At 35.5% G+C, this 13,603-nt stretch overlaps 12 protein-coding genes across 12 annotated transcripts; 6 read left to right on the top strand and 6 right to left on the bottom strand. All coding sequences in view use genetic code 12, as the record gives it.

Moving 5' to 3' along the window:
* Positions 1-304: 304 nt before the first annotated feature.
* On the bottom strand, positions 305-1,306 carry CORT_0G01970 (Glc7 serine/threonine phosphatase; the record flags this gene model as incomplete). Its single annotated transcript, XM_003870956.1, has 1 exon — positions 305-1,306. One exon carries the CDS (start codon positions 1,304-1,306, stop codon positions 305-307), a length of 1,002 nt encoding a protein of 333 aa, XP_003871005.1.
* A 1,666-nt stretch (positions 1,307-2,972) lies between these two features.
* On the top strand, positions 2,973-3,605 carry CORT_0G01960 (hypothetical protein; the record flags this gene model as incomplete). The annotated part of the gene is made up of 1 exon (XM_003870955.1): positions 2,973-3,605. The coding sequence occupies one exon, from the start codon at positions 2,973-2,975 to the stop codon at positions 3,603-3,605; it is 633 nt and encodes a 210-aa protein (XP_003871004.1).
* Positions 3,606-3,873: 268 nt separating this feature from the next.
* CORT_0G01950 (Srp102 protein) lies at positions 3,874-4,812 on the bottom strand (the record flags this gene model as incomplete). Its single annotated transcript, XM_003870954.1, has 1 exon — positions 3,874-4,812. The coding sequence occupies one exon, from the start codon at positions 4,810-4,812 to the stop codon at positions 3,874-3,876; it is 939 nt and encodes a 312-aa protein (XP_003871003.1).
* A 209-nt stretch (positions 4,813-5,021) lies between these two features.
* CORT_0G01930 (subunit of the Dam1 (DASH) complex) lies at positions 5,022-5,360 on the top strand (the record flags this gene model as incomplete). Its single annotated transcript, XM_003870953.1, has 2 exons — positions 5,022-5,081; positions 5,145-5,360. The coding sequence occupies 2 exons, from the start codon at positions 5,022-5,024 to the stop codon at positions 5,358-5,360; spliced, it is 276 nt and encodes a 91-aa protein (XP_003871002.1).
* A 327-nt stretch (positions 5,361-5,687) lies between these two features.
* CORT_0G01920 (Nop10 small nucleolar ribonucleoprotein) lies at positions 5,688-5,867 on the bottom strand (the record flags this gene model as incomplete). The annotated part of the gene is made up of 1 exon (XM_003870952.1): positions 5,688-5,867. One exon carries the CDS (start codon positions 5,865-5,867, stop codon positions 5,688-5,690), a length of 180 nt encoding a protein of 59 aa, XP_003871001.1.
* A 232-nt stretch (positions 5,868-6,099) lies between these two features.
* On the top strand, positions 6,100-6,864 carry CORT_0G01910 (Mrpl8 mitochondrial 60S ribosomal protein subunit; the record flags this gene model as incomplete). The annotated part of the gene is made up of 1 exon (XM_003870951.1): positions 6,100-6,864. The coding sequence occupies one exon, from the start codon at positions 6,100-6,102 to the stop codon at positions 6,862-6,864; it is 765 nt and encodes a 254-aa protein (XP_003871000.1).
* Positions 6,865-6,951: 87 nt separating this feature from the next.
* Positions 6,952-7,962, top strand: CORT_0G01900 (Ksr1 3-ketosphinganine reductase; the record flags this gene model as incomplete). Its single annotated transcript, XM_003870950.1, has 1 exon — positions 6,952-7,962. The coding sequence occupies one exon, from the start codon at positions 6,952-6,954 to the stop codon at positions 7,960-7,962; it is 1,011 nt and encodes a 336-aa protein (XP_003870999.1).
* Positions 7,963-8,052: 90 nt separating this feature from the next.
* On the bottom strand, positions 8,053-8,562 carry CORT_0G01890 (hypothetical protein; the record flags this gene model as incomplete). Its single annotated transcript, XM_003870949.1, has 1 exon — positions 8,053-8,562. One exon carries the CDS (start codon positions 8,560-8,562, stop codon positions 8,053-8,055), a length of 510 nt encoding a protein of 169 aa, XP_003870998.1.
* A 25-nt stretch (positions 8,563-8,587) lies between these two features.
* On the bottom strand, positions 8,588-9,505 carry CORT_0G01880 (hypothetical protein; the record flags this gene model as incomplete). The annotated part of the gene is made up of 1 exon (XM_003870948.1): positions 8,588-9,505. The coding sequence occupies one exon, from the start codon at positions 9,503-9,505 to the stop codon at positions 8,588-8,590; it is 918 nt and encodes a 305-aa protein (XP_003870997.1).
* A 201-nt stretch (positions 9,506-9,706) lies between these two features.
* On the top strand, positions 9,707-9,982 carry CORT_0G01870 (Smx4 component of heteroheptameric complexes (Lsm1p, Lsm8p); the record flags this gene model as incomplete). The annotated part of the gene is made up of 1 exon (XM_003870947.1): positions 9,707-9,982. The coding sequence occupies one exon, from the start codon at positions 9,707-9,709 to the stop codon at positions 9,980-9,982; it is 276 nt and encodes a 91-aa protein (XP_003870996.1).
* A 35-nt stretch (positions 9,983-10,017) lies between these two features.
* Positions 10,018-10,920, bottom strand: CORT_0G01860 (hypothetical protein; the record flags this gene model as incomplete). Its single annotated transcript, XM_003870946.1, has 1 exon — positions 10,018-10,920. The coding sequence occupies one exon, from the start codon at positions 10,918-10,920 to the stop codon at positions 10,018-10,020; it is 903 nt and encodes a 300-aa protein (XP_003870995.1).
* A 123-nt stretch (positions 10,921-11,043) lies between these two features.
* CORT_0G01850 (hypothetical protein) lies at positions 11,044-13,377 on the top strand (the record flags this gene model as incomplete). The annotated part of the gene is made up of 1 exon (XM_003870945.1): positions 11,044-13,377. The coding sequence occupies one exon, from the start codon at positions 11,044-11,046 to the stop codon at positions 13,375-13,377; it is 2,334 nt and encodes a 777-aa protein (XP_003870994.1).
* Positions 13,378-13,603: the final 226 nt, after the last annotated feature.

Raw genomic sequence — 13,603 nt, 5'->3', positions numbered from 1 at the left:
TTGATAAGGAACGAACGAACAATAGTCATGTTCTCTATGCATGTGTGTTTGTGTGTGAGGAGTAAGATAAAAAGTTTGGATTCTCCTATGGGTTACACATCTTGTGTGGTAATGGTTGGTAGCTTCACTAGGTGAGCTTTATAGTTAAAGTAGTTGTTGTTGTTGTTGTTGTTGTTGTTGTTGTTGTTGTTGTTGTTGTTTCAAAAGTAACATATAAAAAAAAGTGTGGTAAACAAAAAGGAAGTCATGGTGTTGTCCCAACACCATTAGATCACGGTAGCTCCCGCTCCCTGTGCCTTCTTCTCTACTTGGTTGGCTTCTTTGGTTTCCTAGTATTCGGGTTTGGCCTGTTACCACCACCAACAGAAGAACCAGCAGACGAAGGATATCTTGGTTTTTTATCAGCCGGTTTTAAAATTTGGAACGAACACAATAATGACTCATCAACTGACATCATAGCACCAGCATTATCAAATTCACCACAATAATTTGGAGCTGAAAATAAAGTAACCAATTGACGTTTACTGAAAAATTCATAACCATCTTCAACAACTTGATGAGCACGACAAATTAAATCCATATCATGTTTTTGCAAAAAACGCGAAACAACATCAGGACCAAAAGTAAAAGAAACACCACGATCATTTTCAGACCAACCAGTAATATCTTTATCAGGATCTGACCATAACAAATCACACAATAACCCAACATCAGGAATATCAGTTGGACGCATGACCCTCCTAATTTGTTCCATTGAATTTAAATCCGGTGACAATCCACCATGCATGGTGAATATTTTTTCATCAATAATAGCAGCAATAGGTAAACAATTAAAACAGTCAGTAAAAGTTTTCCAAAGTTTAATATTATATCTTCGTTTGCATTCATCATAAAACCCATAAATACGATTGATTGAAGCACATTCATGATTGCCTCTAAGAATAAAGAAGTTTTCCGGATATTTGATCTTGTAAGCCAATAAAAGACAAATGGTTTCCAAACTTTGTTTACCTCTATCAACATAATCACCAAGAAACAAATAGTTGGCCTCAGGTGGAAATCCTCCATACTCAAACAACCTCAACAAATCATAATACTGTCCATGAATATCACCACAAATCTTGATGGGTGCTTCCAACTCCAACAATATTGGCTGTTGAATAAAAATTTCTCTGGCTTTGGTACAAAGATAACGAATTTCATGTTCAGCCAAAGTGACCTGCTTACCTGGACGTGATCCCCTAACTTCTAGCAATCTATCGACAATTGAGTCGATGTCGGCTTCTTGATGGTCTGCAGTGGACATTTGAGGAGGCGTGGTTGTGTTGTAAAAACTCGTCTTAGGTGTTTTAGATATTTCAGTTGTTGCTGATGTAATAATAACTCTTCTTCGGTGTAAAAGCAGTAGTAGAGGTAGCAGTGGGCGGGTGTGTGTGTGTGTGTGTGTGTGTGTGCGTGGTGCGTATGCTACAACCAGTAGATGTTAGATGAAGAGTCTATGGGTGTTATGGGGGTGTATGTATGCTTATAAAGGCTTATAGTAACAAAAGAAGTGGTACGTAAATAGGGGGGAAAGGGAAGGAAATTTTTTTTGTTGTTGAGATTTTTGAATGCAAAGGGAAGAGAGAGAAGGAAAGAAATTTTGGTTTGCTGTTTGTTTCTGTTCTGTTTCTGTTCTGTGGTGTTCTGTAGAGTGTCTAATTTTATTTGATTTAAATATTAAAATGTCGTTTGTCTAAAATATGTCCCAAATTAGTAATAAAAGTAGTGTACTGGTGGCCAACTTTCTAATGTCGTTTATTAAAAGTATTTGAAACATGCTACAACAATGAAAGGCACATCGTTTTCAAACACTAAATTGGCACAATAGGTCAGAGAAGATATTGTTCTAGATTTTGGCTTAGGTCTATATGCTACAGTAAGGAAAGTTGCTGGTACTGAGTTTGAGTTTGGGATCGGGGTTCTTGCTAGTACACTCCCGACTATTCTCTATCAATTGGGGTCTTTTTATATTTCGTGTGTTATTTCGTTCATTCATTCATTGGTGGCTTAGAAAAGAAATATTCTTAGATACGAAAACAAGAAAATATTACGACATTTTTAATTTATTATGGAGGTAAGTTACATCAACGGGTGACATCACGACATTGTGGATTCCTTTTATACACGTTTTTCCTTTGGGTCTGCGTTTTGTTTTATTATACGTCTACGTCAAGAGTGTAGACCTGGCTTTTCTTCACAAACTGTATGAGTATATGAGGTTATGATACAAGGCCCAATTGGAACTTCTATTTCATAGTAGTGGAAGCCCATTTGGTCTTCTATGTCTCCTATCCTTTTTTTCCTTTGTTTCCGAAACACGGGTTGAAAATGAATTTATTTCCTATTGTTTCTTTCAGACGACATTTCAAAATGAATGACTCAATTTACACAAATGTGACTCTCTCACTATGACATTTTTTGATTGTTCACGACACTGTCATACTTGACAGAGACTCATATACATATATATATATATATATATATATATCATATCCGAGGCTTATTTCCATATAAATAACTTTAATAAAGAACAACATTTCAAGTCCGAGAATGGTAGGAGTAATGTTATAGTTGATAGAAACAGGCCTTTGGAGTACTTAGAGCTAGTTCAAGTATTCTTTTTGCATAGATATTTTTGCAACAACATCTAACTTTTCAAATTGAAATATAACGATAACGCAACTGTTCGTGTTCTTTGGTAAAAGCAAAAGCAAAAGCAAAAGTCATAGCAGTAATATGGGTTTTCTCTTACTTTTACCACTCATGAGCGATGCTCTTTTATCTAAATATAGGAACCTTCTCTTTTGATCTCGAAAATCTCAAGAGTCACGTGCAAGACTTCTGTTTTTCTATCACCCAGAAAAATTCCAAGATCTCAAATCGCTTTCGCGACTGATACCAGAGGAGCTGTTTCAAATCTGTCCCCTGCCATGAGTAAGCCACAGCAGCAGCAACCCCCGTTCTCTAATAAATACAATGCACGTCTAGTTTCCCAACAAGATGCCAAACCATGTACCATATGTTTCAAACCATCGACAACTGTCCTACTAGCTGAAAACAATCTTGATTTCTTCTACACTTGTGCACAACATCTACTTGATGATCAGTTTGCCTCACCTGTTATACTGGATGAGTATAACAAGCTTAAGAAATTGGTTGATGAATTGACCCAAAAAGTTGAGAGATTGAGGGTTGATGTTGATGCCGCGAAACCTTATTTATGGGGTATTAGTTCATATTGGTCTAAGGACAAATCCACTGATACCAAGTCTGATAAAAATAAAGATAAGGAAGAGACTAAAGAGGATTCCGGTTCTGAAGCTAGTAAGCAAAAGAGTAATAATTACGAAACATTAAAGAAACAATTACTCACTACTGAACAAGAATTAAATACTAAACAAGCGGAGCTAACCAATTTCAAATTCAAAAAATACACTCTAAACCAACAAGTTTATCGAAATAGATTAATGTTGAATCAAAAGAAGAAATATAATAAACAACGCACGGAAAAGATTCAGCAATCTGGGTTTTTCCCCACTGCTCCAAATCATAACATTGCTTAACTAGAGGAATTATTCAAAATAGTTTGGTGTTGAATAGCAAGTTATGACCTAGCTTAAGTAATAGACTATGAAAGAGATCCATTTTCTTTCACTGTGTTTTCGACTCTGGAGAAACAACTACGGACAGTAACCAATTCAATAGCAAATTAGAGATTGGACTTTAGTCATCTACTGGTTCAAAGAAGCATAACCATACTTTGTTGAAATTAATTTATTATTCAGTTAATGTATATACACTATAAATCATCCTTCCTTTCTCATCCTCCCCTTAAGTGTTAACAACTTTTTCATCAAACCAACATTCCCATTTATCAATCTTATTCTTCAAAACACTACCACTCATAAAATCCATGTTACCTTCCAATTTATCAAAGGTGAATTGACCATCACTAGATCCAATTATACTCAACCAAAATTCACGTAAATTCTCTCTATACCCAGCACTAGCAGAGTCATTTACCTCTTTATTGTTATCTTCAAGTTCTTCAGTTACGTCAATTCCTGAGGTTTTATCAACATTGTTGATTTCATTATGGATCAATTTATCAATTTCCAATTCCAATATATTTCTAATTTTGTGTATTGGTAATGAATCAAATAAGTCGGATTTATTGACAGCAAATAAGAAATCAATTCCATTTTGTTTGCGTTCGGTTATAGCTAATAAATTGTACAAGAACTTGGTAATCTTTTCCACTTCAACACTAGTACCAGCACCATTACCAGTAGAACTTCCATTTTTGGACCAGTTGGCACTACTTGAATCAATCACGACTACTATCCCCTTAATATTAGATAACGTAATATCATTCTTGATCAACTTTGTAAACAAGTTCCAATACTTTAAATGGCCCGGATAATCAACCAATTGATAAGATTTACCTATACTTGGAGTCGTAATTGGTAATTTAATCTCACCAAAATTAGGCTCAATTGAAGACACAGTAGTAGTGATCTTTTCATTCCTCTTCTCTTCTTCTTCTTCTTCTTCTTTTTCTTCTGCACTTGTGCGGCTGACTAGACGATAGAATAAGGCGGTTTTACCACTATTGTTGGCTCCACATATGATGAAACTTGGTTTATAATAGAGGGATGATTTATTGGTTAATTTTATGGTTTTTAATCCTCCTGATTGTAAAAAAAATTGGATAAGTATGATTATGAATCCAATTAGGATGGATAGTAATATAATTAGTACTTTGTCCATTGGTGTCCTTTGATTTGTTTGGTTGCGATAAAGGAGGACTGGTGGTCTCTGATGTTCGGAAGATGAAAAAAAAAAAATAAAAATAAATTGTCACTCCAAAAAGCCACACGCGGAATACTCCAAAAATATAAACACATAACAACAACATCATCATCACAACTATCAATACATTCTAGCACTCTCTTCAGCTCATTAAACAACCATCAAATATGGAGAATCCACATGAACAAACACACAATATGCTCCTAGCAAGAATAATAACCAACATGGTACGTAACACACATGGAAACACAATATCAAATGAATCTAATACTAACATTAACCCCTCTTAGGAGAACTTGAATGAATCAGTGGTTGAAATGAAAAAGCTTCTAGGTGACGCAAACAAGAATAATTTGCCCATGGAAGTATTGGCTAGGATGTGGGAAAGTTATATTAGAAACGCGGAGTATCATTTACAAGCTACGGGACAAAAGGAGACTGCACAACCTGAAGACGAGGAGGAGGAGGAGGAGGAGGAGGAGGAGGAGGAGGAGGCAAGGAGTTGAGTGAAGAGAATTTGCTTATGCTGCCACCAGGTGTGGCTAGTTTGGATTACCATTTTAATGGAGAATAACGTCTATCATGGAAATTAGATAAGAGGTCAAAAGCAAACAATAAGAGAATATTTATATTAATAAGAATATCCCTCACTGTCTGAATACCTCAGGAGGAATAAGTCCACTACCGCTACAAGTCCACTAAGGTCCCTCAACTCAGTCGTCACTCTCAAAATTTCAAAATCTAATATACATTAAAGTCATTCTATGAAAGCACAACATATCTCTCTCCTAAAAATCAACCATGTGAATTAGCACCCACCATTTCGTTTTTCTCTAGTTCTGCGTTGGCAATAATCCAAATCTTTTCTTCAAAGTAACTCTTTGTCTTGAATACTTATCATCAGGACTAAATCTAGCGGGGTGAGCTGATTCTGTAATTTGACCAGATTCAGTGGTTTTCTTCAAAGTGTATATTCTTTTGCCTTCAGCATCTAAAGTGTACATCAAATGCATATTGTATAAAGGGGTGTATAGTTTGGGGGTGGGAGGTTAGTCTTGTGTGATGAGATTACATGAAGAGTAAATTTTTTTTTCAATTGCCAAATTCATTGTCGCAAACTTAATGTCGTAGAATATTATTATACGACATATATCTATGAAGAAAGAAAAAAAAAATTTCAAATACTTCCCTTTGGGATAAGGAACTTTAGACACCATTGAATCAACACTTATCTCATACTAAACCATGGTTACGATAAACCATTTTAATAAGGATGTGGCTACTCACAAGAAGATGATCTACAAGAACCTATGTGCCAATGTTATACGTAATGAAAATATAATAACCACCCAAGCAAAAGCAAGACAAGCACAACCTCATATTGAACGATTTTTGGGTAAAGCTCTAGCTGAAAGTAAGAACATCACTAACTCTACTAACCCAGCAGAGAAGCTACTCAAGATTAAAGCATTTGGTTATTTACAACCACCCGATAAGCAAGATGTTGGATTGAAAGTTATACGTGAGTTAACTAACCGATACAAGAACAGAGATCATGGATTCACTAGAATCATTAAATTGGAACCTAGGTTGGGTGAAGATAAAGCACCAATGTGTGTCTTGGAGCTTGTTGATTCTAAATATGAAATTAAATTATGGTTTACTGCTAAAGCTGTGGCCAAGTTGGAATTGCAAAATATTCCATTGGATGATATAACTGAATTAAATGTCAAGAAATTAACTAGTAGTAGACCTGATGGTGAACAAGTATTCAGAGATGCTGTTGAAACTTGTAAAAAGGAATTTTTCAAACATGGTGTTGAAACTGAAGAGGATGTTGTTGATGAAAAATTGAAAAAACTGTTGGAAAGTTTACCAAATATGGAAAGACATACAGGTGAATTGAAAGGTAAATTATTGGTATCAAAGAAATATAAGACTAAACCAAGAAGGACACCCACTCAACAAGAATCTGTTATACCTCCATCACCATTTTTGAAATCAGCATAGAACCTATATATATATATATATATATATATACATAATTTTGTACATAGTAAACAATAACCTCGACTGAAAAATTAAAATGCGCGTCTAATGGACCAAATCCTCGAGGATAACACTTTTCCCCCCTCTCTCCCTCATCTAAGTTCACACACAATGTGGTTCTCCAAATCCAATTTCCCAGTCGATGGCAAAACTGCAATAATAGTAGGAGGGTCTCAAGGTATCGGAGCAGACATTGCAACAAAACTATACTTACAAAACTGCTCAGTAATCCTCGTTGCTAGGACCCAATCAAAATTAGACCATCAAGTTAAAACAATACTCAATTTACCCAAAACTCACCCAAACCACACCGCTAGGGTTTCCAGTTATTCATGTGATGCGTCCGCCTATGACGATTTTGTCAATTTATGGAAACAAATTACAGCTCATGGATATGACCCTACCATCATATTTTGTTGTGCTGGATCTAGTGTGCCTAAACTATTCAATGATTTGACTTCACAAGATCTAGACACTGGAATCAACATCAATTATCGAACTGCGTTGAACGTAATCCATAGTGGGTTTAAACATTTACTCAATATAAATGAAGCTACCCTTCCCCATGATTGGCCAATGAGACATATTATTATATTCAGTTCAGTAGTTTCATTCTTTCCATTTGTAGGCTACGCCCAATACGCACCCATGAAAGCGGCGTTGGAATCATTATCCGTTATATTAAGACAAGAATTGAAACCTTACAATTATCGAGTCTCATGTGTATTTCCCGGCAATTTCCAAAGTGAAGGGTTTGATGAAGAACAAAAGACCAAACCACGCTTGACTAAAATCATTGAGGGGCCAAGTGTACCTATCCCAAGTGACGTTTGTGCTGATATGGTATTTGATCAGTTGGCAAAGGGATATGATACTATAACTACTGATTTTATTGGATGGGTGCTTGGATGTAGTACGTTGGGGATCTTGCCTCGTCAATGGGGGTTGTTTCAAGTCATTGTTAGTTTCTTTCTTCTGGTCTTTGCTCCTGTGATTAATTGGAGTATAGGTAGAGAAGTAAAGAAACATTTCAAAGAAGAAGCAAAGAAAATAGACTAATAGTCACAATAACACAAACTGTATATGTACCCTAAATCGCATATATATATATATATATATATGTGTGTGTGTGTATACCCCCCTTCGATCCTACTTCTTATTAACCAACAGTTCGGCGATCTTATCCGTCAACTTATTAGCCTCATTGTCCAATTTAATGCCCAATTTATACCAATTTATACCATAAATCCAATTTACCATCTTGATAATCTCTTCATTCCAAATATCTTTACAGGTTTCAACAAAATCAGGTCTTTCTTCGATAACAATGTGATTATCGGGTATTGCGGTATTTCTATATTCGGAATCGGTCAAGATTCGATTATTGATGATATTATTTGATTGTTGTAAGTGTTGTGAAATAAATTGTTGATTACGATGAAACATTTGACCAGTGTAGTATGTCAATGCTGATGTTAATAAAACACCACCTAGGAATCCATGTATTCTACCTCCCATTGTTGAAGATGTATGTGTATATTGAGTTTGTATATGTTCAACTGTGTACTCTTTGGAAATTTTCTTCTGTTCATTACTTTTATTGGTGCGAGAAAGATATACACAGAGATACAGCGCTACGTTTTTTATACACTTTTGCATTTTATTTACAAGATCTATATCTTTCTTATACAGTCACTTCTCCTTCTTTTTCTTCTTCTCCATTTCCTAGATGCTTCCCAATTGCATTATTCAAGAATGGAATAACTTCAATCTTATCCAACTTACGTGATTGTCCTGATTCTCTCAATTGCTTCACTTGTTCAATAGCTTCATTCACATCATATAAAAAGAAGGGTAATTCTTCCATTATACCATTCAAGGGCAATGCAAAATCCGTTTCCGGGTTTTGTTCCAAATATCTATTTAGTTTCACTTGACTAGTATAAGTTATTCCCTTGATGAAATTGGGGTTAATATCATCTTGCAAAGTTTCCAAACTCAATGTTGGTTCAATACCGAAAAATGCATATTGTAATCGTAATAACTTAGCGTCCATTTCATCAATCTCACTCTCATCACATGTAACATATCTCTCCTCGAACTCTTGAAGATATTTCTGTTGTTCTGTATATACATCAGGACTAGCTTGGGCTCTTTCAAATGCAATATGCCTCTCCAACAACACTTGTTTTATCCTCTTTTGAGTTTTTATTAATTTGTTATCAAGCATATTAAACTGTCTAAAGTCTCCCATTCCCAAACTTTCACCTAATCTGACTTCTCTAGCTAACACATTACGTTCTCTTAAAGTAAGATACCACAACGTATGTAAATCTTCAAATGATTTACGACGTAATTCAGCACTGGTCCATTCTCTTGAGTCTAAATCCAACTCTTCTGATTCACGTATGGGGGAAGTGGTCTTATTACCATGGGGGAAAAATTGCCATAATGGATGATCGGGTGATACTTCAAAGTTTTTAACTGTTGGAGGAATTGGTGCACGAAGTTTTATGGATTTTAAATCGGTGAATTGCAATGGTTTAGCTCTGGATAGTATAGCTGAGCTTGTCAGAAAAGCTCGTATAGGAACCAGGGACATATCGAGACGACGGTTGATCTGAGCTTAGTCCTTTGAAAAAATTTTGATTTGTGAAAGCTTCCTTCAAATTTTTTTTTTCTTTTTTCAGTTGGTCAAAGGATTGGAAAACAGGGAACGAAAAATCCAAAGAATTGAATAACTACACCAAATACATACAACCCATCTTAACCGTCTTAACCATCTTAACTCCTCAATCCAACTATGTCTTCAGTGCAAACGGAACACAAACAGCAACAAGAACCCCTCGACTTGATACGATTTCAACTTGATGAATACGTGATTGTTAAATTAAGAGGCGCTCGAGAATTTAAAGGTAAATTACAAGGTTATGATAGTCATTGTAATTTGGTATTAAGTGATGCTACAGAAACGATATTTTCTGATAAAGATGGTGTTGATCCAATAATAAAGAGAACAGAGATGGTTTTTGTTAGAGGAGATTCTGTGATATTAATAAGTCCCGTTATAGAAAAGTAATACATGGCACGCGAAACGCTAATGTGTTGAGGTTCTTAATCTTCGGCCATTTCAATGTCTTCTTCGTTACCTTCATTCACAATTGCTTTTATTTTTAGCATCTTTTCTGCATTCTTGCTCCAGCTCTGTTTAGTAGATTCACCTTCATTCTTCAATGTTTGGATCTGCTCTACTGTCTTGGCTATCATATCATCGTATTCGTCCAATGTCTTGGTATTTGATATATCGAACAATGTAGATCTGAATAGTTTGTAAAACACCTTGGACTCGTCGTATTCATCAAATATCTTGTTGTTTCTCAAAAATTCGTCAATATGGCCATGCTCACCTGCATCGTTCAATACATGTCTGATTTGTTGACGTAAATCATCTTTACTAAACACCAAAGATCGATAGTCTATTTGTAACGAATCCTTTTCCTTTTTTTCTTCACTTCTTTCTCCATCTAATGACTTTAGGAGTGTAGAATGTATCAATCTAGCTGTGGATTTTTCAATATTGTCATTAAAACTGCCCACTAGCTTTGTTATTCTATCCAAGAGTGGTTTCTCAACTGTCTTGATCTTTGATATCTTTTTCTGAAGTTCTTCATTCTGAGCTATTATCTGTTCCAACTCTTGCTTAATACCAGTTACTATATCTGGCTTCATATTTTTCTCAATTCGAAGAAGATTAAGAAGTTCATCAATATGGGTCTTGTATGTTAGCTCTACTTTATGCAATTCAACTTCTAATTGATGTATCCTGAATCGTGTCATATGCGATACATTTGATTTAGCTGATTCATCCTCTGTACCTTCAATTTGTTTCGCTATCGATGTATATAACTTGAATAGATCTTGTCGAAGCTTCAAATACGACGAAAAGGTTGGATCGTAATATTTGACATGGTTCTTAGCAATATTATCTATAAAGATTAATTGTCTTGGTGTAGCCATTTGTAACACTAAGGGGAGAGTGGTGGTGTATCTTGTAATGATGATGAAATTCTGAAACTTTTTTGTTTGGCGCTTTGAACAATTAGTGTTACTTCATTCAACGTGCCATACAACATCTAAGATATGACTTCATTGGATCCACAACAGGATGCTCAATTATATGTGTCTACAGTGAAACTGTTTGTATCTGCTAATGAAACTCAATTGGCTAATCAAATCAAAGCTGTCCAATCAGCCACGTTAAATAGCAAGCCATATTACAATACCACACATAATTTATTGAATGTCTTGCTAGTCAGCACGTATCCCGGAACTATACAATATTCATCCATCTACAACCTTGCCGAACTTATTTTAAATGAACCTGAACCTACCGAAGATATTTCCATGCAAGACTCCTTTACCATACCGAATGAAAGATCCCTTATATCTACAGCCAACGATTTATTACATGATATAAACTCAACAGCTCAGACCCTAGGATTCAACTACAATAGCTCATCATCCAAAACGGAAACCTTGCTACATTTATTGCAAGCAAAAACGTTACACTTGAGTCAGTTTCACAATTCAGTGGAGGAGATCAATGATCTTTTTGAGAATGCCCACTTTGATGAGCTTCGCCAATGGCACAAGGGAGTGCTAAGACCATATAGCCATTATTGGATCCATTATGGTATGGTTTATCAATCCAATTGTGCATCGCTTCGAGAGTACCTCTTAGCTAGAGATCTAAATGCCAAATTTGACATTCTTATTGCTCCCTTGAGTTCTAACGAAATTAGAGGAACCGAGTCGTGGTTCAAGTCGACAATATTACCCCTCTTGGAATATTTTGATTTTGATTTGACTATTTTACAGAATTGGATGTTTCATGAACATCATAAAGGGTCAGTGTTTAGAAAGTACGAACTTTGGCATGAGACAATAAAGTTGATAACTGGAAAAGTGGAAGCATCAAATTTGGATGGCATTATCAAAGAGTATCTTGCATCAATCTACTACTATGCTCTCAACGGTGAGTCTTCAACTCTCTCTTCAATTGAATTGACCAAAATCTACGACATCGTCATTGAAACATTGTCTTATTTTCAAAAGCAAGACTTTCCACCACCAACGCTTAATCTCAAGGAAACTCCGCATTTTGAAAACTTTGACGCTTTTTTACAAGATAGTAACCCCTTATCACCATTGTTTGACTCAAGCCAAACACATTTTTTAATTCAAGCATTGAAAATTTGTCAAAGATTATACCCTTTGAATAAGCTTACATTGAAAAAATACCTTGAGTATAAGTTCAAAGTTGGTACAGTGGACTTTCAAAAAGAGATTGCTATTATCACGTCAAGTATATCTAGTTCTAATTGGGAACAATTGATTCGTTTGGTGCGTATATTCCAGGACGAATTTATAACCGCCGATCAAAAGTCTGTTGTTGATTCAGTGCTCTTGGAACGCCTCTTGGCTGCAAACTTGTATCAAGTTGTTGACACTCTTTTTGATGATGACTACTTCCAATTAAGTGATCAAAAGATGTACGATTTGGTGGTAGAGACATTTTGGGATAGACTAAATCAAGCGACAAACTTTAATGAAAGCATTGGGTCATTAAATCATGCCAAGCAACTTTTTAAGTTTCTTGAAAAGCTATCATGTTCCGATGGATTGAACGAAAAGAGTCATAAAGACATCATTCGTTTTAAGCATCTTTTCCGGGCCATAAATTCCATAAAAAACTTTAAATTGGTTTATGATAAGAGGAAACCATTTACACCAAAGGATTTGCTTCAGTTTTCAACTGATGGGAACCAAGGGTATGAACAAAAGTGTATACAATTGGCAATGATGATACTTGAGCATAATCCTAAATCATACCTTGCATTTGATAAATTGTTTCGAATTTTGAACGACTTGTTATTATATTTCAATGAAGATGATTTAGAACAATTCGACGCAAATGGATGCTTCAATAGGTTGAAAAGTGCTTGTATCGAAAGTGCCCTCATTGATAACAACTTCCAATACGCATACAAACAAAGCATGGAGTTAATTGATCATTTTGCAAAGTCTCCTAGTATTGACGAATTTTGGCTCACTTTTTACCAAGTGGGGAAGTACGTATCACCAAATTGGGTTGATGATGATACTGAAGCTAGCCGGTTGGAAACGATGATCAAGCAAAGGGAAATTTTGTCGCAAACATTACAAAAGATAGATTGTGATGGTCATGTAAAAATAATTTTGAATCAATGGAATAGACTTAATGAGAAAATTGAGAAAGACTATCTGAATATTGATAAACTTAAATTTGCTGGTTTCGAGAGCAAGAGTGATTCCAGGGAACCGGAAATTAGTCAGGTTGAGCTCAACATGGCTAGACTTCCTGACAAGGCTGGTGAAAAGATTTCTAATTTGTTTGTGTCTGGATTGGGATGGGCAATCGGTGCCAATAAATAGTAAAAGGTCAAGCATACTATATCCATTCTTTAGTGGAGCTCGCTGTTAGAAGTTCAGTACTTGTGCAATATACATTTGGTATTCACCTTACATTTGACTTTTGTAGTATTTGTAGTATTCTCTGAGATCGCCAGTTGGGTATTCCATGGCGCGTGGAAATTTGCACGCGATCAATCTTCACAACAAAAACATTGAAAGTTTGAAGAGGGTTTCACATCTATTTCAA

Source organism: Candida orthopsilosis, assembly GCF_000315875.1.
Source record: "Candida orthopsilosis Co 90-125, chromosome 7 draft sequence".
Taxonomy (NCBI): Eukaryota; Fungi; Ascomycota; class Pichiomycetes; order Serinales; family Debaryomycetaceae; genus Lodderomyces; species Lodderomyces orthopsilosis.
The sequence above is the reverse complement of the archived record's forward strand: the minus strand, read 5'-3'. Positions and strand labels throughout refer to the sequence as shown.